The sequence below is a fragment of the Prionailurus viverrinus genome, chromosome A1, assembly GCF_022837055.1.
Source record: "Prionailurus viverrinus isolate Anna chromosome A1, UM_Priviv_1.0, whole genome shotgun sequence".
Lineage (NCBI taxonomy): Eukaryota > Metazoa > Chordata > Mammalia > Carnivora > Felidae > Prionailurus > Prionailurus viverrinus.
The window spans coordinates 11543096-11568092 of NC_062561.1; the positions used below are offsets into that span (position 1 = coordinate 11543096).

The 24997-nt window shown below is 37.1% G+C and overlaps 1 protein-coding gene across 6 annotated transcripts in view; it reads left to right on the plus strand.

The window, feature by feature from the left end:
• The window catches only part of BRCA2 (BRCA2 DNA repair associated), a 60314-nt gene that overhangs the window by 14787 nt on the left and 20530 nt on the right, over positions 1-24997 (plus strand). For all 6 annotated transcript variants that reach the window (XM_047853972.1, XM_047853988.1, XM_047853979.1 and 3 more), the window contains exons 11-18: positions 425-5218; positions 7382-7477; positions 9174-9243; positions 15622-16055; positions 16505-16686; positions 17988-18175; positions 21541-21711; positions 22216-22570. In XM_047853972.1, the coding sequence (XP_047709928.1) occupies positions 425-5218; positions 7382-7477; positions 9174-9243; positions 15622-16055; positions 16505-16686; positions 17988-18175; positions 21541-21711; positions 22216-22570 (6290 nt within the window). The remainder of the gene's footprint in view (positions 1-424; positions 5219-7381; positions 7478-9173; positions 9244-15621; positions 16056-16504; positions 16687-17987; positions 18176-21540; positions 21712-22215; positions 22571-24997) is intronic.

Below are 24997 nucleotides of genomic sequence, written 5' to 3' on the forward strand. Positions count from 1 at the left end.
CTGATTTTTTTTTTTTCAGTATCAAAGACTGAATTAACTAAAGGAAGTAATTACTTTTCTAATTCTTTGCCTTGTTTTTTTAATCTCCTATTACACCCATTTAGCAATGAAACTTTTTTCCAGTTTTATTTTCCAATAAAACTAATTTGAATTTTACTTATGGTGGCTGCTTTCTTGAACTACATACTAATTTTAATTGAATTGATACATGTTAGAAAAGAATACTAAGTTCTATTTGTCTTTAGTTGAAAATATAATAACTTCAAATAGAGACTATTTAGAACTCTTTGTTTTAAGCCTGACATTCGCTTCTTGCTTTTCATGTAATTCTTATCGTAGATACTACCTTTTTTACTTAGTGGAATATATTTAGTAAACGTGATTGATGGTACTTTAATTTTGTTTTGTCACTTTGTGTCTTTAGGTTTATTGCATTCTTCTGTCAAAAAAACCTGTTTGCAGAATGATTCCAAAGAACCAATTTTGTCCTTAACCAACTCTTTTGGGACACTTCTGAGAAAAGTTTCCAATAATGGAAGCAGTTCTCCTAATAATAAAATAATATCTCAGGATCTTGATTATAAAGAAGCAAAAATTAAGAAGGAAAAACTGCAATCATTTATAAGCACAGAAACGAATTGTCTGTCATCCTTACAGGAAAAACACTGTGAAGATGATACAAAAAGCCAAAGAGTTGCAGATAGAAAAGAAGAGATCTTGCCTGCAGTAAGCCAACCTTCTGTGCCATATTCAGAAGTGGAAGATAGTGGTATTCACTTTCAGACTCTGAAAAGCTTTTCATCTGACCCGGATAATACCAGCCAGTTAACTCCTCACCCCAGGGATCCTCCGTCAAACCCAGTTGGGCTTTCCAGAGGAAGAGAATCATATGAAGTGTCAGAGACACTAAAATGTAAGAATCATGAAGCTGGTTTTGAATTAACCAAAACCATGGAAAATAATCAAGAAATACATGTTTTAAATGAACATGCTAAAAAAGCTAAGTTGTTGTCAACTGAAAAATATGTAACAGAAGCATCACCTTCTATGAAGGTACCATTCAACCAAAATGCACATCTCACAAAAATCCAAAAAGACCAAAAAGAAACTACTTTAATTTCAAAAATAACTATCAATCCAAACTCTGAAGAACTTTTCCCAGATGGTGATAATTTTGTCTTTAAAATAACTAAGGAAAGGAATGTTCCTGTTTTAGGAAGTATTAAGGAACTTCAAGATTCAGACCTCTGTTGTGTAAAAGAACCTGTTCTCGAGAACTCTACCATGGTAGTGTATACAGATATGGATGACAAACAAGCAGCCAAAGTGTCAATTACGAAAGGTTTTGATTCATCGAACATAGATGATCTTACAGAAAAGGATAGAAATAGCATGAAGCAGCAACTCAGAATGACTTTAGACCAAGATTCAAAATCAGACATCACCTTGGATTCAGATATGAAATCAAATGGAAATAATGATTACATGGATAATTGGGCAAGACTATCAGATCCAATTTTAAATCACAATTTTGGAAATGGCTTCAGAACAGCTTCTAATAAAGAGATAAAACTCTCTGAACACAACATTAAGAAAAGCAAAATGCTCTTCAAAGATATTGAAGAACGTTATCCTACTAACTTAGCTTGTATTGAAATTGTAAATACTTCATTAGAAAGTCAAGAGAAACTGAGCAAACCTCATATACTTGATCCACAGTCAATTAATACTGTATCTGGGTGTGTGCAGAGTAGCGCATATGTTTCTGATAGTGAAAATCGTCACACAACTCCTCCAACTTTATCTTTAAAGCGAGATTTTGATTCAAATCATAATTTAACACCTAGCCAAAAGGCAGAAATTACAGAACTTTCTACCATTTTGGAAGAATCAGGAAGTCAGTTTGAGTTTACACAGTTTAGAAAACCAAGCCACATGAAACAGAAAAATCCATGTGAGATGCCCGAAAAACACCTGACTATCTCGAATACCACTCCTGAGGAACAGGAAGATGGTCATCTCCGTCTCACAATTAATGCCCTATCTATCAGTCAGGGAGATAGCAGCAAGAAATTTGAAGGTATAATTGGAGGTAAGCAGAAGCTTGCTTGCTTGTCAAAAACCATCTGTAACAAAAGTGCTTCTGGTCATTTAACAGGTGAAAATGAAGTGGAGTTTAGAGGCTTTTACTCTGCTCGTGGCACAAAACTGAACGTTTGTAGTGAAGCACTGCAAAAAGCTAAGAAGCTGTTCAGTGACCTTGAGAATATTAGCGAGGAAACTTCTGTAGAAGTAGGTATAAGAAGTTTCTCTTCAAGTAAATGTAATGGTTCTGTTTCAATGTTTAAGAAAGAAAATTGTAACAATGAGAAAAAGTTAAATGAGAAAAATAATAAATACCGCCTAATACTACAAAATAATATTGAAATGACTACTGGCATTTTTGTTGCTGAAGATACTGAAGGTTACAAGAGAAACATAGAAAACAAAGCTAACAAATATACTGATGCCAGCGGAAATATGTATAACTTCAGAGAATCTGATGGCAGTGATTCAAGTAAAAATGATACAGTTTATATTCATAAAGAAGAAAATGGCTTGCCATATATTGATCAGCACGACATAGATCTGAAATTATCCAGCCAGTTTATAAAGGAGGGCAACACTCAAATTAAAGAAGGTTTGTCAGATTTAACCTGTTTGGAAGTTGTAAAAGCTGAAGAAACACTTCACGTTAACACATCAAACAAAGAACATTTAACTGCTAATACAATGGGGCGAATTACAAAAGATTTTGACATATTTGACGTATCCTTTCAGACTGCAAGTGGGAAAAATATAAGAGTCTCTAGAGCGTCATTAAATAAAGTTACAAATCTCCTTGATCAAAAATGTACAGAAGAAGAATTGAATAACTTTGCAGATTCCTTAAATTCTGAATTACTTTCTGGCATAGATATCAACAAAGCAGACATTTCACGTCATGAGAAAATGGAAAATACTGAAAGAAAAGACAAAATGAAAGAGAGTGACCTCACTGGTACTGAAAATAAATCACTGACCCTCCAGCAAAGACCAGAATATGAAATCAAAAAGATCAAAGAACCTACCATTTTGGGTTTTCATACAGCTAGTGGGAAAAAAATAGAAATTGCAAAGGAATCTTTGGACAAAGTGAAAAATCTTTTTGATGAGCAAGAGCAAGATAAAAGTGAGATGACTAATTTTAGCCATAGAGGGACAAAGATGTCAAAGGGCAGAGAGGAGTGTAAAGGTGGGCTGCGATTAGCATGCAAAACAATTGAAATAACACCTGCTTCAAAGGAGGAAGAAATGCAGAAGCCTCTAGAGAAAAACCTTGTTTCTAACGAGATCGTGGTGGTACCCAGGCTCTTAAGTGATAATTTATACAAACAAACTGAAAATCTTAAAATACCAAATCGCGCCTCTCTGAAAGTTAAAGTACATGAAAATACAGGAAAAGAAACAGCAAAAAAGCCTACAACTTGTACAAATCAATCCACTTATTCAGCCACTGAAAATTCAGCTTTATCATTTTACACAGGACATGGTAGAAAAATTTCTGTGAGTCAGTCTTCAATACTTGAAGTAAAAAAATGGCTTAGAGAAGGAGAATTGGATGATCAACCAGAAAAAACAGTGTATAATATATCAGAATATCTTCCAAAAAATAAAGTTGATAATTCTGGTATTGAACCAGTGGTGAGGAATGTGGGAGAGAGAGAGAACACCAGTGTTTCTGAAATCACGTTCACTGTAAGAGAAGCAGACACAGATCCACAAAGCATAAACGAAGATATTTGCGTTCAGAAACTTGTGACTAATTTCTCATGCAAAAAGGAAAATACAGCCATTAAAGTGACGGTTTCTGATTCAAATAATTTTGATTCAACTCAGAAATTGAATTCTGATTCAAATGATGCTGTGCCTGTATACACTACAGCAAGTAGTGAAAGAGTCTTAGTTGCACACGAGACAAAAGTGACAGAGGGATTTACAGAAAACTGCAGTACGGCAATTAAGCAAACCACCAAGAGTAAACCAGGGAAGATTGTGGCAGGTTATCGTAAGGCACTGGATGATTCAGAAGATACTATTTGTCCTAATTCTCTGGATGGTGCAGAATGTAGTTCGCCTTCACATAAAGATTTTGCTGAGACTCAAAGTGAGCAAACTCTACAACTTAACCAAAGTATTTCTGGATTCGAGAAACGTTCTGAAATACCACCTCATCAGATTAATTTGAAAACTTCTGATATATGTAAACTTAGTACAGGGAAGCGTCTCCAGTCCGTCTCTTATACAAATGCTTGTGGGATTTTTAGCACAGCAAGTGGAAAATGTGTACAAGTGTCAGATGCTGCATTACAAAAGGCAAGACAGGTGTTTTCTAAGGTAGAAAACAGTGCCAAGCAGCCCTTTTCCAAAGTATCATTTAAACATAATGAGGATCACTCAGACAAGTTCACAAGAGAAGAAAATACTATGATACATACCCCCCAAAATTTACTATCATCTGCTTTCTCTGGATTCAGTACAGCAAGTGGGAAACAAGTTCCAGTTTCTGAAAGTGCATTATGCAAAGTTAAGGGAATACTAGAAGAATTTGATGTGATGAGAACTGAGTGTAGTCCTCAGCGTTCATCTACATCTAGACAAGATGTATCAAAAATGCCTCCTCCCTCTTGTGTAGATAACAGAACCCCAGAACACTCTGTAAACCCCAAATTGGAAAAAGCCTACAATAAAGAATTTAAATTATCAAGTAACTCTAACATTGAAAATGGTTCTTCAGAAAATCACTCTGTGCAAGTTTCTCCATATCCCTCTCAGTTTAAGCAAGACAAACAGTTGATACAAGGAAACAAAGCATCACTTGTTGAGAACATTCATCTTTTGGAAAAAGAACAGGCTTTACCTAAAAATATAAAAATGGAAATTGGGAAAACTGAAGCTTTTCCTAATCTTCCTGTGAAAACAGATACAGAAATTCATTCTACTGACTCCAAGGATCCAGAAAACTATTTTGAAACAGAAACAGTAGAGATTGCCAAAGCTTTTATGGAAGATGGTGAGCTGACAGATGCTGACCTGCTAAGTCACGCCAGACACTTTCTTCCTACGTGCCAACACTCTGAGGAGACGCTTGTGTCAAATTCAAGAAGAGGGAAAAGAAGAGGTGTACTTGTCTCAGTTGGTAAGTGTCCATTTTTTCCTGTTAGGTTGCCAACCACTTAAAAATTAAGTCTTGAATAATCCTGGTATGCTAACTTACAGCAATTCAGGTAATTATAAGCTGTATTATGTTTTATTTTTTTTTAATGTGGAATTTATTGTCAAATTGGTTTCCATACAACACCCAGTGCTCATCCCACCAGGTGCCCTCTGTATTTGTGTAGACCTTGTGGATGGTTTAGCGGAATGTGATTTCACTTTTGCTATCTCTGAGTCTGTACCAAGAAACATGTTTTGAGGTTATTTCGATGTATTTTTAGAGATTATTAATATAGTTATAATTGAGAAGCTACTGTTAAGTTTCTTTCCCTAGAAAATCTGAAATTTCTATCCTTATAACAGCCTGCATAATACAACTTATTAACTGTTTCCATATAAATATGAATATGTATAGAGAGGAAGAACACAGAGGTTCCAACTCTGGCTCCTGTGAACTTAAAAAATTGCTTTCAGGGGCGCCTGGGTGGCGCAGTCGGTTAAGCGTCCGACTTCAGCCAGGTCACGATCTCGCGGTCTGCGAGTTCGAGCCCCGCGTCGGGCTCTGGGCTGATGGCTCAGAGCCTGGAGCCTGTTTCCGATTCTGTGTCTCCCTCTCTCTCTGCCCTTCCCCCGTTCATGCTCTGTCTCTCTCTGTCCCAAAAATAAATAAACTTTGAAAAAAAAAAAAATTGCTTTCAGTTATAGGTGCTGGTTTGCCTCCTTTTTTTAATCTAGGAAGTGTTCTAAAGTCAGTCATTTTTGGCAGATAACATACTGGTCTTAATGCCATTTGGACTATATTCTAACTTCTCTTTGAAATATGTATGGAACAACTTAGTTCAACTAGGTCAAATGACAAAGAATAATCTTAAGTCATTGAATCTGTTGATCAAATACCATCAAAGTAAATGCCAAAACTAACCCCAGCTTTTAAGTGGATGATCTTAAATATTAAATAACTAACTCCTTTGTAAAAACTATGGACTCACAGAATTGAGTGAATTGAGTTGTCACAGGTCTTGCCCAGTCTCTTCTTACTATAGAGCAAAACACTGAAGCCAGTGTCTCCAACTTGGCACCTTCAGTTACCCTGTGGATACAGAGTTTCTGAATTGTTATCCAGGCCACATTCCATACCAAGTTTATGTTATGGGAAAAGTAGAAAGTTGATGATACTTACCTTAAACTGTTGCTGTGCTCTGGTAAAAATTTTGAAGAGCAGATGCTTAAAGAGACTCACAGCTCTTTTATGGGAAATAATGGCTTTATTCATAGGAACCCATTTTGTTCATGTGTACTCCCAAGTGGGTTAACCTGCTTAGGGGAAACAACAACAACAACAGCAAACTCAGACTTGTAATAAATGTTCTCAGCATCATCACTATTTAATGTTCCCTCACTTCTGTTATATATGAATATACAGCTTAATCAGCTTCTGGTTACTTGCTAAACAAATCACTTCATAATTTAACACTTGATAAAGCTTTGCATGGACATTTTCATCTCCTATTAAATTCTACAAGTTCATTCCCTTTAATAAAGCATCAAAAACCAGAGTACCCATTATCACCTATTATCTCAGTATGACACGGACATGCATAATTTGAATTATGGTTTAATGTTACTCTCAGCCTTTGTAGAATTTTTAAATGAGTATTACTAATATTTTAATGTAACTTGCTAATTTTAAAGTCTTTTCTCCTACTCAATCTAATTCAAGGACCTACATAATAAATTCCTTCTCGAGTTTAATGCAGGAAAAAGTTTTACTTGAAGAAATTCTGTTTGTTCTTATTTCCAGTAAACTTATAGTTTCATTTAGTGCTAGTTTCTTCCGTTAAAAAGTAGCTTATCACTGGTATCTGGTAACATCTTTTTATCCCTAGACCCTATTAGATAGTGGTATTTTAAATGGGAAAGAAAGAAAGAGAAAGAAAGAAAGAGAAAGAAATAAAGAAATTGATATTGAAAAATAAATTGTCTCTTTCAAAGTAGAATGGTCACTATTTAAATTATAAGTATTATGTATTTTTTGCTTAATTGTAAGAGTCAGGACTTTAGTTTTAAAAAAAATGAACTATATAGGCTTTTGAAAAATAATATTGCTATTATTTGCTTTAAAAACATATGGATTTTTTTTTTTTAGGAGAACCCCCAATCAAAAGAAATTTGTTAAATGAATTTGACAGGATAATAAAAAATCAAGAAAAATCCTTAAAAGCTTCGAAAAGCACTCCAGATGGTAAAATTTGCTTTGTATTCATATCTTTTCCCTCTCTGTAGGTACTACACACAATATTTTTAAGTGAACTTTTCTCAGCTTTTTTTGGGTATTTAAATAATTAGACAAGACTTTGCAGTGTGGTTTGTTAAAATTATGTCTTGCTTTGTTCTGTGAGCATTTCCTTCATAATACCAAGTATGACGTGGAGGTTCTCTATAATGACTTTTTAAATTAAAAAGCTATAAAAATTTAGTAACATCTTAGTATAATAATTTAAGGCTTAGGTTCTGGGAATCCAGGCAAGCTTTTGACCTTCACCATTCCACGAAAATCACTCTCTCCTAAGCCATTTGGTGATCTCCGTGTTGGCAAATCCAACAGGCATCCTGTGTGTTCATTTGACTCCCATCTTTCAGCCACATTTGACAGTTGGTCACTCTTCTGAGACCACCACATGCAGTCGGTTCTCCTCCTGCATAGCCACTTCTCTGGTTCTTCCTTATTCTTTCCTTCCTCTAAACATAGGAGTGCCCCAGGGCTCTGTCCTTAGAGCTCTTCTCTGCTTAAACTTCGGTTTCAGTGAATACCAAAATTGTTATCTGCAAGCTTAGCCCATCCTGGAACTCCAGACTTACTTGTGCATTTGCCCTTGATACTTTTCTACTTACATTGCTAATAGGCATCTCTAAGTCACTATAGGCAGTGCTAAACTCCTGATTCCATCTCTGTCCCAAACCTGCTCTTTCTGTTTATTCCTTTCTTGCTGCCATTCTGCCAATTGACACATCAAAACCTTGGTGACCTCCTTTACTCTTTTGTTTCCTCATACTTCACATCCAGCCCATCAACAAGTCCTATATGTTCTACCTTTCAAATATAACAAGAATCTGATCATTTCTTCTCATTCTCCCCCTACCACCTTCATCTAAGCCACAGTCAAAGCTTGTAACTCCTTTCTGTTTCTGCCTCTGCCCCTCCTCCAGGCTGTCTGAGCATAGCAGCCAGAATCATCCTGGTAACAAGAAGGTCAGATCATGCTCCTTGATTGCTTAAAACTCTGCGTGGCTTCTTATCTCATTTAGACTACAATCTGAAATTCTTACCATGGAATACGTAAAAAAAATAAATAAATAAAACGTGTAACTATTGCTCGCTATATATTTGGTTCCTGGGTTTGGAAAGGAAGAATTCAAGTAGTGAGGCATAAATGTGTTAGACTGTAGAGGCTTAGTTCTGAAACACATGCAATAAATCCCACAGCAGACCCTTAATGACTGCATAGAATCTTCTTCATTCTTTTTATGGTTGCATAGTATTTGATCATGTGGTTGTATCAGTGTATTCTAGTTTAGTCAGCCAATCCCGTACTAATGAACGATTTGAAGGTTTGAGGAGTACAAGTTGCATACTGAGAACAATATCTAAAGTTTGGCTTGTAAACCTTCATAAGACTAAATTTTAAATTTGATGCATGGCAGTTAACTAACACATTTGAGTTATGATTAACATCAGCTAACTAAATTTATACTGATTTTCTTGATTTGCTTATGCTGAGTTATTTGGTATATAGTCATTATCAGTTTGTGAGTCAAATATTTCAAGTCTATATATCAATTTTTTATGTAAATATTTACAATTTTGTGTAATAAATAGGTATAGGAAATAAAATTTCATTCAGATTTTCATTAATACATAATGTAAAATATTTTTCTAGGCATCATAAAAGACAGAAGCTTGTTTATGCATCATATTTCTTTAGAGCCAGTTACCTGTGGACCCTTTAGGTAAGACATGTTCAATTTTTTTTATTATAATATAGTATAGGAAAAGTATGTTTTTTTTAAATAAATATTTCTAAAGATATTCTTTTATCTCTCCTCCCTTTCAAAGCCCTACTCAAATTACTAAGAGAATTTTTTTAATGTATAAACCCACAAGGACAATGATCGAAGAAAAAACAAATTCTGGAAGCCAAAAAGCATGAAAGACTTTGAACATCATAGAAAGCTAAAACTTGACATTAGAGCAAGTAGAGAAGCTACCCAATTTCCCCCAAAGAAAAAACCCAAGAAAGACTCAAATTGGCAGCAACTTGTACTTCTGACGGTGAGGTAGAAAATAGGAAGATTAGTTGCAAATCTGTTTAAGAAATACCTATATCCCTTCCCCCACTGCAGGCAGCCAGTTATCCCTTTTGTGCCAGAACACCTGGAAGGTTATCGTCTGGAGAAGATGAATTGGAGGGATTCTGAACTGGGAGAGGGGAGGCACAGTAGGCACAGTTGAAGGGAGGGTACTGAAAACAGAGATTAAGTAAAAAATCTGCTTCTCGAGTAGTGAGACTTGCCAGCCTCCTTCCCACATTTGGCTACCAAATACTGGCAGCCAGGCCTCTAGGCAGAGGACTAGAAGACTTTTTTTCTGGGGAACATGACTAGCCCAATAGAAAAGACTAGAAATACTGACAAATGCAGGTACTCAAATGAAACTGCATAGCCAGAACACCAGACAGTGATGCCAACGATTAACAAGCCCCTCCAGCACACACCTCACTGTTTGTTTGTTTGTTTGTTTGTTTGTTTGTTTGTTTTGAGAGGGAGCAGGGGAGGGGCAGAGAGAAAGAAGGAGAAAGAGCGAGAATCCCATCCCAGGCAGGTTCGGCACTGTCAGCACAGAGCCCAGTGCGGGGCTCAATCCCGTGAACCTTGAGATCATGACCTGAGCCGAAATCTAGAGTCAGGTGGCACTTAATGAGCTGAACCAACCAGGTGCCCCATACCTCACTCTTAGATAAGATCAGAAAATAAAAGATCACTAGCTATTGGCAGAAAGCCTCTGTGATAGTTTCCATAGCGCAAAAACAAACAAAAAAGAAAGAAACTTAGAGGAAATAGACCATACATGGAGGTGAATAAAATTTCAAAAAAACTTCCTAATATTCCCAGGTGGAGAACAATAGAAGTAATAGAAGATAAAAGTTATGAAAGCTCCAAGAATATAGAACAAAAAGAAAAAGATGAGAAAAGATAATTGGAAAAGTCAGTCATATGGGCTAACATCTGAAAATTTGGAGTTTGGGAAAGAAGAAATAAAGGGGAAATGAAGAGAAGTTTTCAAAGAAATAAGATACTTTAGCAGTACTGAAGGATGTGAGTTTCTTTGATTAAAAGAGCCCTCTGATCACACGAATAAAAACCGAGTCACATTAAGGAACATCCTTTTGAAATTTTAGAATGCTACAGGGAAAGGGAAACTTTAAATTTTCCGGGGGAGGGGGGAGGGCAGAAAAATCAGGTTTCAAACAAAGTTTCAAGAGTCCTAATGGTATAAATCCTCTCATCATTAACAATGGAAGCTAGAAGATTATGGATTCTATAATGTATACTACAGAGCAGTGCCTTGAAAATTCTGAGAGAAAATGATTTCCAGCCTAGAATCCTATCACTGACCAAAATATCAAATAAGTGTGAGGTAGACATTTTTCAGATGCAGAGTACCAAAAGGTTTATCCCCCATGCACTTTTCTCAGGAAGCTCACAGAAACCACCCATAACCAAGAAGGAGGAAGATGTAAGATTTGAGAAACAAGAACTTAGCATAGGAAAGAGGCAGAGGGAATCGCCCAGGTAGACAGTGCTTTGAGGGGAGATCCCAGAAAGATAGCTGTGTCACTAAGCCCAGACTGGCAGCTAGACCATTTGGGGACAGAAGAATAGAGCCCTCAGAGAGTTTGCCTACAAGATAAAATTGAAGCAGAACCTGAAGTCTTAAATGCAGTGATAAACTTCTTGGTAAAGATGGTGGATTGAGCACACTCAAATAGTTCCATTGCCTTCCAAAATTTTAGCAAAGCCACAGTGAGGGAACTTGCACACACCAAAGATAAGGGAGGACAGGAGAGGAGACCTCGTGGCTGTATTTCCAAGGATATGGAAGAAAACGGATTAAAAAGCTAATAGTGGGGAGAGAAAAAAACCAACCATTTTACACTGAAGAAGCCTCAAAAGCTGAGGAATTAGTGTATCTTCACAGTTGGGGGTGAAGAAGGAAGGAGCCAGAACAAGGGTATAGGTTGAAAATGCATTTCCTCCTCCACTCCATGAAGCTGGGCAGCTACCTGTTGTCCACTCTAACAGAAGACTAGGGCTTAAGTCTCCAGAGAGGGTACACAATTAAATGTTGACAGTCAAATACGTAACTTGGGAAGACAGGGAGATGAGATAGAAAGGCTATTTATATTTAGTAAAGCAGAAGTGGTGTTGACAGAGAGCTAAATCTTGATCTTCCAAGTGGCTCTTTAAGAAGAAGCAGTCACAGAAATGTCACTTAGAGATAATGGATGTGAATATCATAGAAGCATCTAAAATTGTAGAAAGCAGTTATAAAACCTTTCCCACCTGGTAAATTATTTAGCCCAAAGTTGTGGTTTAAATTGTTTTTAATATTACCTTTTCATAAATAACTATTTGTGGCATTGTTGAAAAAAATCATTGATCCTCATTTCTGGAGTATGTTTTCCAGTAGGCTTCTAGTATACGTGTTTTGAAAGTAGAAACCCATGTGATTTGTTTCCATTTCCAAAAGGAGGTTGTAATATTAAAAATAAATGCTTATTTATCTTCATATTACCTTAATTTTCACACATGATAAAATAGTTCTGTGCATTTAGTAAGTATGCATAAGGATCTAATTTACCTAAGTATCTGATTTATATTGTGCAGATAGATATAAAGTCTACCTCAGATTGCTAGTCTTGGAGCCAGGTGTGAAAAGAATTACCGTGATAAAAGTACTAAAGTAGGTATAACTAAGTGACGTGACAGCATAGAAAAATTGGCACCTAATTATGGGACAGAAGCTTAGCAAGAACAGTTCTCCAGACAGAATGAAAAGAATGCTTGGGTGAGGAGGGAGCTCCACACTCGGGTAAAAGAAAGAAGTGTGGCTTTCCTCATGGGATTTAGTGGGCTGGGGTGTGGTGGGGGCTGGGAAGAAACAAAAAAGAAATGGGGAGGTTGGGACCTATATATAGGAAGCCTCCTGTGTCATTTCTGACACGTCAAAACTGGGTAGGTGACCATTTGTGGAAGTTTCTAAGAAGAGGAGCAGGATAACCAAATTTCTGTTTTAGAAATAGACCAAAGTGAGACTGCTGCAAGGAGATTAGTAAGGAAAATTTAACACAAGTGCTAGAGCAGAGAGTATAAAGTGAGCGAAAGATTGAGATTCAAGAAGATTTGACCAGGGGCGCCTGGGTGGCTCAGTTGGTTGAGCCCCCAACTCTTGATTTCAGCTTAGGTCATAGGATTAAGCCCCGCATCGGGCTCATGGTGAGCATGGAACCTGCTTAAAATTTTCTCTCTCTCTGTGCCCCTTTCCCCCTGCTCACAGACACACACTTTCTAAACAAACAAACAAACATAAAAAAAGAAAAAAAGATTTGGCCAGATAGTGGCTAACTGGGAGTGTCAGAGTATCTCCACTTATATTCAAGTAGACATCTTAGACATGACCTACAAAGCAAATGCCTCATTTTCACAGGACTCTTAATATTTAAAAACAAGGGAGTACAAGATAAATGAAAATAAGTTTTGGAGTAGAAGTTGCATTTATTCTTCTGCACGGGATCTCTCAGTCATCTACTGAGGGAAATCAGTCCAGCAATTGCCCCTCTCCTGCATTGATACCTGTCTTCCTCTCCAGTGGCTTAGTCCCATCAGTGAGGTAATTGCTGTAAGTCTCTGTCTTAGCAAGAAACACCTTTCTTGATTCCTCTAATCCCACCAGTCTGTTTCTTTAGCCCCTTAAAGCACAACTCATCAGAATGGTCTCCACTCATGTTCTCTACTTATCTCTCTCCCTCATCTCCTGAACCTACCGTACTCTCTGATCACCGGGCACTACTCCTTATCAAGATTACTGGTTACCCAGCAGTTGTTGAATCTTGTCACCTCTCTGCCCTCCTGTTAACCTAGCATTTGCATAGTTAATCACTCTTCTTCACACTTTCTTCAACTCCTGGGACCACTCTCTTACTTCTCCTTCCCAGTGGCCATTCTTTCTCTTTTGTTCTTCCCTTAAATCACTAAGTGTTAAATTCCCTCATGGTTCACTTCCAGATGGCTTCTCTTCCTGACATTCTTCCTTCATCACTGTCTCATCCACTGTCATGACTTTATATACCCTCTATTTACTGATGGCTCCAAAATTAATATCGTTAGCCCAGATTTCTTCCCTGAACAACATATGCATTCATCTAGTTACCTCCTTGACATTTTTATTTGGGTGACTAATAGATATCTCAAACTTAAGAGCTTCAAAGCTTACCCTAATCTGCTTTCCTATAAAAGTCTAACAACTCTGCTTTCAAAATACACTCAGACCAGAGGATAGAGTGTGTCGTTTCTTTACTCAAAAACTAGCCCGTGACTTCCCATCTGAGTATAATTGGGAAGCCCTACGAGGGTGTACGGGTTCTCTGTGATCCAGCCTTCTTGCTTTATTTCCAATCCCACCTACTGACTGTCCCTGCTCACTCTGCTCCAGGTATACTTAGGCATAGCCCGGCATGTGATTTTCACTCTGCCTGCAGCCCTGCAGCACCTCTCCCAAATACCTGTATGGCTTTCTTTCTCTCTTCCTTCAGGGCTCTGTACAAATGTCACCTTATCAATAATGTCTTTCTTACCAGCCTTTTTAGAATATTATTTCTTTTGCTGGACACTCCCTGTCCCCCTTACTGTGCTTTTAATCTTCTCTATAGTATTTAATACCAACTGACATATTTATTTGTATGTTTCCCTCCACTAGAATATAAACTCTATGATTTTGTTTTGTTCCCACTATATCCTCCAGCCAAAACAGTGCCTGGCACACATAGAAGGAACTCATTAAATATTTGATGGTTAGATGACTGAAGAACTAAATGAGTTCCAGGGTAACTTCAATCTCTAGGAGTTCAGGATTGGGTAAAAGGAAGTACGCAGTTTTCAACAAGATAGCAAACATTGGGAAGAACATGTATGCTAGAGAAGGTGATAAATTTAGTCTTGGATGTGTTGAGTTTGAGATGAGTGTGGAACATCAAGGTAGAGATATGTCGTGCTGTATAAAGTTAAAGGTGCAGGAATAACACCTAGGGGGAAAGTCAAGCATGAAGATACAGATTAATATTTTTATTGTTAGGTGATAATTTAAGCAAGGAAAATGATTCAATCACCCAGGGAAAATGTCTAGGGAAGAAACCCAACTTTAGAGATGGGAATTTTTTTAAGAGTCAGAAAGAGGAAAACAATAAAGAAACAGACAGTTGTGGTGTAGATATTAGAGGTGAGAATTTTAAGAAGGAAAAAAATCATCTGTCGAAGGTCAAGTAGAGTGAGTTTACTTGTGAAACTGTGTGTGTGTGTGTGTGTGTATGTATGTACATATGTATTGTAGGCACTTGGAAGGTCATTAGCAACTTGGTTGAGGACAATTTCTGTAGAGGAGTGGGAGAAATGAGAGTTCAATGAGTAGAAGTTGAATAGATAAAGATAGCTAGTTTAGATTACCTGTTTAGGAAGGTTGGCCATTAAGGTCACAAGGAGTATTAGCTTGAAGGGGAGAGAAGTCTGAGAAAAAAGCATTTCAAGAATGTACAAGTCTTTCTGGCTAAATGAAAGGAGCACTAAAAAAAAAAAAAAAAAAAAAACCAGTATAAACAAGTGGTAGAAAGAGACAGGAAGGAAGTAGAATAATAATTGAAAGAGTGGAGCTCCTGAGGAGACTGAGTTATTGGATGGGGTCAAGAGTACAGGTGAAGGTGCTAGGCCTGACAGGAGGATGGACAGATATTTCTCCGGTAAAGGAGGTAATAAGGAGTACAGGGCTAGAATTGGAGGAGACAGAAAATCCATGTTTGACAGGCTTTTCTGTTATGTGAAGTAAGTGGTAAACTCAAAGGCTGGAAGTCAGTGTGTGAAAAAATAGTTACAGACTTGAAAAGTGTGGTATGGTTTTGGATGGCAACCATGATGAAATGCAAAACAGTTGCCAGAATAAGATTGCCATATGGCAGTTGAGGTTTACAAAAAAATACGTATATATATGTATATATTCTAAAACCTTTCCATGTGTGTACATTTATTGGCAAATAATCAAATACTTTTTCCTCATTGTAGCACAACTAAGAAACGGCAAGAAATACAGAATCCAAATTTCACTGCGCCTGGTCAAAAATTTTTGTCTAAATCTCATTTTTATGAACACCTGGCTTTAGAAAAATCTTCAAGCAATGTATCCATTTCAGGGCAGCCATTTTGTACAGTTCCTGCCACAAGAAATGAAAAAAGGGGACATTCGATTACTCCAAGCAAACCAGTGAAAGTCTTTGTCCCACCTTTTAAAACTAAATCACATTTTCACCAAGATGAACAGCACATTAGCAAGAATACTCATGTGGAAGAAAACAAACAAAAACCAAACAACATAGATGAACATAGTTCTGGTGATAGTAAAAATAATATTAATAACAGTGAAATTCATCAGCTTAACAAAAATAACTCCAGTCAAGCAGCAACTATGGTATTCACGAAGTGCGAAAAAGGACCTTTAGGTATTGTATGAAAATTTGTGTTGACGTATTTTTGCCTTCCAGTTAGATGTTTCTCATATTTTAATAATGCCTGGAGAATCTGACCCCTTTTCTGGTGATTATAATAATTTCAGGACCTTTTTAATGCTTTAGATTCTTCCTAAGTCCAAAGATTAGATTCTAAGTATTCTAATGCTTTCTTTCAAAGTAACTACTTGTGGACTTTCTTATTAAAAAAGCAATTAGACACATGATCTAAGACTGCTAATAGTGGAAAATATATATTTAACAGGCTTTAAGTTTCTTCCAAATTTGAAATAAAAATAATCTATTGTTTACAAGATGAAACTTTGCTTATCCCTAAAGATTTAAAATTAGAGGAAATTGATGCATACGACTTTGTAAAACAAAGGTTGTGCTTTTTAGATTTTATATTTAAGCTTATTTTTTGCTAATTTGTTCTTTAATAGATTTAATTGCAAGTCTTCAGAATGCCAGAGATACACAGGATATGCGAATTAAAGAGAAACAAAAGCAGCATATTTTTCCACAGCCAGGTAGTCTGTTTCTTGCAAAAACATCCACTGTGCCTAGAATCTCTCTGAGAGTAGCCGTAGAAGGCCGAGTTCCCTCTGCGTGTTCTCATAAACAGGTACGCTTCTGTCTGCAATGCTGCTAACTTTTATAGTCAAGTATAATTTCATGTTATTAACTAGTATCTCCAAACCGTTTTGTTCAAAGAAGGAACAAATGAATGTGGGTATGGATAAATGAAATCATTTTGTTTCCTAATCTGCCTACAGTGGCAGCCTCCCTCTCTGCTGCCTTATCCCACTAAAGTGATCTGTGCTCCAAAATTGCTGTTTCTCTTCCCTCTTCAAATTTAAAGTGTGAATAACCCATAGCCTTGAATCCATTAAGAGCTATTGACATTTTTTAAATTTTTTTTTAATGTTTATTTTTGAGGAAGAAAGAGAGACAGAGTGCAAGCAGCAAAGGGGCAGAGACAGACGGAGACACAGACTCCGAAGCAGGCTCCAGGCAATGAGCTGTCAGCACAGAGCCCGACGTGGGGCTTGAACTCACGAGCCGTGAGATCATGACCTGAGCTGAAGTCGGACACTTAACCGACTGAGCCACCCAGGTGCCCCGAGCTATTGGCATTTTTAAAAGAGGATTCTTATTAAGCCAGTGCTATCTACTTGCAATTTTAGGCAATGGAGAAGTGAATATAACATTGATAATATTAAAAAGTAATATTTATCGAGTAGTTTTTATGCTCTAGCCACTCTCCTAAGCACTGGGCCTGCGTTGGTTACATCTCCCTTAATCTTCCCAAGTGTCTAAAGGAGAGCTACTGTTATTTTTGTCCATCATTTGCAGAGGAGAGGCTGAAGCACAGGGTTCAGCAGGTGCCCCCAGAGTCACTTACCTAGGAAGCTCTCTTCTACCAGCTACAGTTCAAAGCAAGGAGTGGGACTCCAGAGTCAAGTCTGTACAAAGGAAGAGATACTTTGGGCTGAGATATGCTGGGTGAATGGAGGCCAGGCCTGGATACAAATCTGACCTCCTGAGGTCAGATGCCCAAAAATACTTAAACTTTTCACTGTCTTTTTCCTTCTGAATTTTTTGACTTAAGAGGTTTTATAAAATATTAAGTTACTTTTTTATATCCAGAATGACCTCCTGTGGCAGCTGTAGCAGGAGGCATATACACAAGGGGAATGAAAAAGGTACGGGAGACTCTTGAATATAGGAGTCGTTTATATTACATTAAAATGTTTAGCTCTTAGTAACTAAGTTCAGTATTTTGATGGTGAATATTGTAATATTTAAATGAAAAACTTTGGTAAATTCGATTTTAGTTTCCTATAATTGTTTTTATTCTATGAAACTTGTTTTTTTTTTGTTTTTCATTCATTATCAAATGTTTCTATCATTTATCTTGTGCAGTTATATATGTATGGCGTTTCCAAACATTGTGTAAAAATCAACAGCAAAAATGCAGAGTCTTTTCAGTTTCACACTCAGGATTATTTTGGGAAGGAAGTCCAGTGGGCTAAAGAGGGAATACAGTTGGCTGACGGTGGATGGCTCATACCCTCCAATGATGGAAAAGCTGGAAAAGAAGAATTTTATAGGTACTCTATGCAAAAAGAGATTGTGTTAACTTTTCTGTATTCCACCATACCTCTTTTTTTCCCTTACCTCTCTGAAACTTAACAAGTTGGCTAGAAGTCAAATTTGTATTCAGTGAATTATTTTAAGTACATTGTGGTTCAACTGACATTCTGTTGTAATATTTTGAAAAGTGAATTATGGTTTGTCCTTAGGATTTAATGAATTGGTTTTTCTTAAATTGGGACATTTTTCATATGCATTTATAAAATAAAGACTGATAAGAAAAGTTTGAATGAGCCTTACCATAGACAGACAGACACACACACACACACACACACACACACACACGCACACACACACGCACACACACACACACATCATATTCTCTTTCATTGTGTATTTTAACAAATACAAAATATAAATACTAGAAGTTAAGCAGAGATGCTCAAGTATCAGTAATACCAAGTAACTGGTAAATTTTACTGCCCTAAAACATCAATAATTTAAATACTTTTTTTAATGTTTATTTATTTTTGGGAGAGAAAGAGTGTGAGTTGGGGAGGGGGTGGGCAGAGAGAGAGGGAGACACAGAATTCAAAGCAGGCTCCAGGCTCTATGCTGTCAGCACAAAGCCTGACACGGGGCTCAATCCCACAAACTGTGAGATCACAACCTGAGCCGAAGTTGGATGTTTAACCGACTAAGCCACCCAGGCGCCCCAACATCAGCAATTTAAAAACTATGTAACCTCTTATGTTTCTAATGTTTATACAAAGATGATTTACAATTTTTGCTATCAAGGATGCCTTACCATGCCAATGGCAAGAGATGAGAATCCTTTCTCTAATGCTCTTATTTTTTTTTTTTAATCTCTGTATATCTTTCCGAAATACATAGTTTGCGTAAAGTGGTGAAACATTTTTTCCTTAAACTTGTGTTATGTTTTTGGAGTATATTAAGACAGGAATTTTATTTACATCTTGCTCTTATCTCCCATAGATATCTGTTATCGATTCTAGTTGGAAAAGTATAATAAATAGTTACATTATTTTCTTGTATTAAGGAAGCTACATAGTATAGTGGTTAAGAGTAATTACCCTGTAATCAGAAGAACATGGTTCATAACATTGACTGTTGGAGCTCAAGTTGTCTTTTTTGGTCATCCAACAAATATTTATCAAGGACCTACCATGTACCAGATAACTCTTCTGGGTATTCAGAATAATAAAAGAAAACAAAATCTCTGCCCTAATAAGTTCTACATTATAGTAGAGGGATCTGGAGTGGGGAGAGAAAATTTTAAAAAGAAACAAGTAAATTGTGTAGTATATTAGGAGGTGATGAATACTATGAAGATAAAGCTGGAAAGGGTATAGGAAGAGTCAGGGGAAGAAAGGTGTAATTTTAGAATAGGCTAAGAGGCGCATGGGTGGCTCAGTCAGTTGAGTGTCTGACCTTTGATTTTGGCTCAGGTCATGATCCCAGAGTCATGGGATTGAGCCCCATGTCAGGCTCTGCACTGCGCGTGGAGATTATTTAAGATTCATTTTCTCTCTCTACCTCTCCCTCCCTATGCCTCCCCATTCATGCACTCTTTCACTCTCTAAGAATAAAATAAAATGAAACAGAAACTTTTTTTTAATAAAAATAAAATAGGCTAAGTAGTTAAGAGGCTTCACTGAGTCTCAGACATTTAATCAGTGTCCTGAAGGAGGTCAAGGGAATGAGCATAAGACCATGTGAGGAAAGCATCATTGGCTGTAAGCAAGATCTGCTTATTTGAGGAACAGGAGGAAAGTGAGTGTAGCTGGAGTAGAATGGGCAGGAGAGGAGTAGTAACAGATGAAATAGAGAGATGGGGCCTTATAAACCTTGGTAAAAATCTTGGCTTTAACTCTGAGTAACCGTTTTTGCCCTGAGTAAATCATAAGAATGTTTAAAGCAGAGGGGTGACATGATCTGCTTTAATTTTGAAAGGATGACTCTGGCTGTTTGTGGGGATTAGATTAATTAGATTAGGGAAGGACAATGCTGGAAACAGACAGACCACTTAGGAAACTATTGAGGTGATCCAGGTGAGACGTGGCTAGTTGGGCGAAGGAGGTAGCGGTGGAGTTGGTGGAAAGCAGCTGGATTCTGGGTATGTTTTGAAGGTTGGCACCATGAGGGTTTGCTCACGGATTGGTTGAGGAAAGTGAGAGAAACAAAGGAAAAATAGCTCCAAAGATTTTAGCACCGGAAGCTGGAAGGGTGCAGTTATCATGTCCTGAGAATTGAGAAGAGCAAAGATGGAAAAGAAATGGGGTATCCAGTTGGGACATTTGAAGCTTGGGATATTAGTAGACATCCAAGTGGAGATGTTGAGTAGGTAGTTGGATATGAAAGTCTGGAGTTTATAGGCGAAGTATGAGCAAAAGACATCAATTTCATAGTTGTCAGCATATAGATGGAACTTTAAAGCCATAAAAGAAAGACCGAGAAAGAGCAACCCGAAAGTTAGAAATAAATGCCAAAGACTGTGGTGTGTTGCAAGCCAAGTGAGGACAGAGCTTCAGGGAATCAAGAATGACCAGGTGTCAGTTACTGCTAAGTAAAGGAAGATGAGGACTGAGAATTGACCGTGGATTTATCTATGTAGAGGTCACTATTAGTCTTAATGAAAATAATTGAGTAAATTGAAAGAGGCAGTACCTGGAGAAGGAAGGAGGAGCAAAGGGTGTTAGTTTTGTTGTGTTTAAGGTAGAAAAAAACTGTTTTTTTTTAAACTGATAGAAATTGTTCAGTAGAAAAGAAAGAAATCTCCCTATCAGGGGAAGAGAGGAGGCATTTCCTGGATCAATGTCCTTGACGAGGCAAGAAAAGGTGGGAGCTAGTATACAAATGGCAGGAGATGGTGAAGTGTAAGGATCCAGATGCTGGTGTGGGAGTGGAAGCTTCTGGAAGTTTTCTTCATTACTTGTTTCCCTAGTACTCAAAGTGAGAATAAGAAAGGAAGAAGGGTTAGAGAGTTGAGCAGAGAGAGGAAGATCTTTAAAAAGCACCTGGGCTAGAGAAGGATATTCTTAGATGATTTCTAAAAACAATCTCTTTGAAGAAAAATGATCTAAAATAGAATTATTTTAAATTATGGGTCTCATTTCCAGTTGAAATTATTGTATTGACTAATATGCAAAGTGAATTTTATTAGTATATTTTGATACATGTTAAATCACTGTCTACACTGTATTACTTACTATACACTAACTCAAAAACTTATTGAATGATTTTGTACATTAGCGTTAGTATTTGTGCAAAGAATAGTCATGGTTATTGAATTCAGTATCATCTTATGTGGTTTTTTGTTTTTTGGGTTTTTTTTTATATTGTTCTACCTTTATTTGTTCAGGGCTCTGTGTGACACCCCAGGTGTGGATCCAAACCTCATTTCTAGAATTTGGGTCTATAATCACTACAGATGGATTATATGGAAACTGGCAGCTATGGAATTTGCCTTTCCTAAGGAATTTGCTAATAGATGCCTAAGCCCAGAAAGGGTGTTGCTTCAACTAAAATACAGGCAAGTATAATGCATTATGTTACCCAGTCACATACTGTGATCAGGTTCAGACTTCTGTGCAGTCCGTGACTTCTAGGTCATAGAGGTACATGATCGCTTGTCAGTGACAGTCGCCATCCCACACTGCTGTTCTCACTTGTACACGGTAGTTCTCTTGTCACGCTCCCGTCCCCTTAGGAGAAATCACACATTCATGCATCTCCCTTCCCTCTTCCCCCACCCCTCCCCCTTAAACTCTTGGCATATGAAAAGATTATGAATTACTAATTTGATCCTTTATTTGGGGATTGCTAATAAAGCATTTTTGCATTTGGGGCATTTTAATATTTAATTCATATTTTAACAGTATAAAACTTACTGTATTGCTGGCTGTCAAATTTTAAATTCTGTCTCAATAGTTCTTCAGTTAAGATACTTAATTTTTATTCTCCATTCGGTGACTTTTTAAAAATAAAAATCTAGACTCAAAATTCCTAAAATATTCATTTTTACTTTTTTTTTTAGATACGATATGGAAATTGATAGAAGCAAAAGATCAGCTATAAAAAAGATCATGGAAAGGGATGATACCGCTGCAAAAACACTTGTTCTCTGCATTTCTGAAACCATTTCATCAAGCACAGATCTATCTGAAACTTCCGGCAGTAAAACTAGTGGTGTGGGTACCAAAAATGTGGGCATTGTTGAGCTTACAGATGGATGGTATGCCATTAAGGCCCAGCTAGATCCTCCCCTCTTAGCTCTCGTGAAGAAGGGCAGACTGACCGTGGGTCATAAGATCATTATTCATGGAGCAGAACTGGCGGGCTCCCCCGATGCCTGCACACCACTCGAAGCCCCAGAATCTCTTATGTTAAAGGTAAATTAAATTAATGCACACTCTTGGTAAAAATCAGTAACTGATTCAGTTACATTCTAGGGAGGTTTTACATTCTAAATTTTAAAATTATGCCTGTTAAAGATGCTCCATTTCTTGAAAACGTACTGATAATCTTAATATAAGTGGCAAATTTCTGAGACTGTTAAATTTTTTTCTGCTGTTTTTGGGAAATCCAGAGATATTTATCAAGCTAAAATAATGCAGGAGCAAATATGTACCTATGTACAAATATGTACCAGATTTGATTTTGTGCTATGGGTACCTATAGCCCTTGGTGCCGTCTTGTTCTCATAGTACTGCTCTGCTTCCACCCTGATTACTCCATTAGACCTATATTCCAGTGTGATTAGAGAATTTGGTTTCAGTGATTCTTAAATATATAATAATAAAATGTACGCTTCTGGAGCACCGGGTTGGCTCAGTCAGTTAAGCATCCGACTCTTGGTTTCCGCTCAAGTCACGATCTCACAGTTTGTGGCTTTGAGACCCACATTGGGCTGTGTGCTCACAACTTGGAGCCTGTTTGGGATTCTGTCTCTCCCTCTCTCTCTCTCTGCCCCTCCCCTGCACACACTCACTCTCACTCTCTCTCAAAATAAGTAAACTTAAAAAAAAAAAAAAAAAACATAAACCATATCTTTCATCTCCATGTAAACTTTAGCCTACACAATAGGACTTTGTCATATTGAATAGTCTACAATACTGATATGAGAAATTACTAATATTGCACAGATTCACTTATGAGATAATCTTATAAATAGTTTACTTCTGTTGTATTCTGGAAGTCATTTTATAAGTGACTTAAACATTTTTAAGGTAAAGAGATACTTTGTCATTGTGTTGCTTTTAGAAATCAAGCTGAAACAGGCTTCTGTTGTTTAGGATATCAAAGTTGCAGTGGCTTTCAGTGTTTTGTTTATATCAAATCAGTGCATGTGCATAATTTCAAAACTCATAACATAAGGCTTATGACCACCACCACCACCACCCACCCCCCCCCCCCATGAAGCAGTCATTGATGCCATCCTGCCTAACCTCCATTCAGTGCTCCCCAAAGGCAATGACTTTGAATCCCTTTGGCACTTTCTTTTCTTTATATTGTGATGTCGTCTTTTCTCCTTCTGTTTAGACATTAACTATTAGCTTCCTGCTCTGAGGTTGAGGAGTGAAGTCTCTATTCACTGTTTATAATGACTGAAAAATATTTTTGCAGCTCAGCATGTAATATACTAACTACATTTTCTATACAACCTACTGCTTTCCTGGAGTTAACTGTCTTGCTGTTGTGTGTGCATGTGTGTATTTTTAACTTTGTGTCCTTATCACCAACTCATGCCCATACAAGAGACATAATTAAAAACCATATCAGTCTGTTACAATACCTTTATCAATTCCATTTCTTTTTCTTGGAGACCTCTGGGACCTCTTTACACTCTTTCATTCTGAAGTGGTTATCTTCTATGTATTCTGACCTGTTACCATCCTGGAAATTATTTTTACCTCTTTCTGTGTTGAAAGCCCTGTTTTCTGGATATCACATCTATATGGATTTATTCTCTAGCTCTGAGGGCACATAACCAACCCCCACAGACTTCTTCACAGAGGGAGCATGTAGCTTTTTCTTTGATCTTATTGTAAGATGACTGAATATAGAATTTGAATTGGAAATAGCTTCTTCAGAATTTTGAAGACATTTTCTCTATTATCTTCTTGCTTCTGGTATAGTTTCTGCTCAGTTCTGTGCTATTCTTACTCTCAGTCCTTCACTATATTATCTGTTTCTAAGATCTGTTTGAAGATCATTTGTCTGCAGTATCTGGAAATTTCACAGTAAGGTACTTTGGTATTGGCCTGTCTTTTAAAATCATCATTTGGGTACAATCATTGAGTTCTAGGAAATTTTCTTGAAGTAGTTCTTTGATAATTTCTTCCTCCTCCATTTTTTCCTTACCAATTTTCCTGAACTAATATTTGGGCAGTAGGCCTCTCTGATTGGTCTTCTGATTTTTCTCATCTTTTCTCCTATATTCTATTTTATTGTCTTTGTTCCTCCTACTTTCTAGTTCTAATTTTCTAATCCCTAAAGTGAATTTGTGCCTATTGGCAGGCATAATTTTCCATTTTCAAGAGCCCTTCATTATTCCCTGAATGTTTCTTTTTTTATTACATCCCATTCTTGTTTCATAGATCCAACATCTTCTCATGTTTCTCAAGCTAGTAATATTGTGTTTTATCTTAGTTTTTTCTGCTCACTGCATTTTTTTCCCCTATAATGTCTCTTTTTTGTTTGTTTGGGTCTCATGTTGGAGAATTCCTTCAACTGGTAATTGTTAGCTGTTCTTTCCTCTTCAAGAGTGGGGCACTAATGAGCTGATCAGAAGCTCTGTGTGAGGTGGGCTTTGTCAA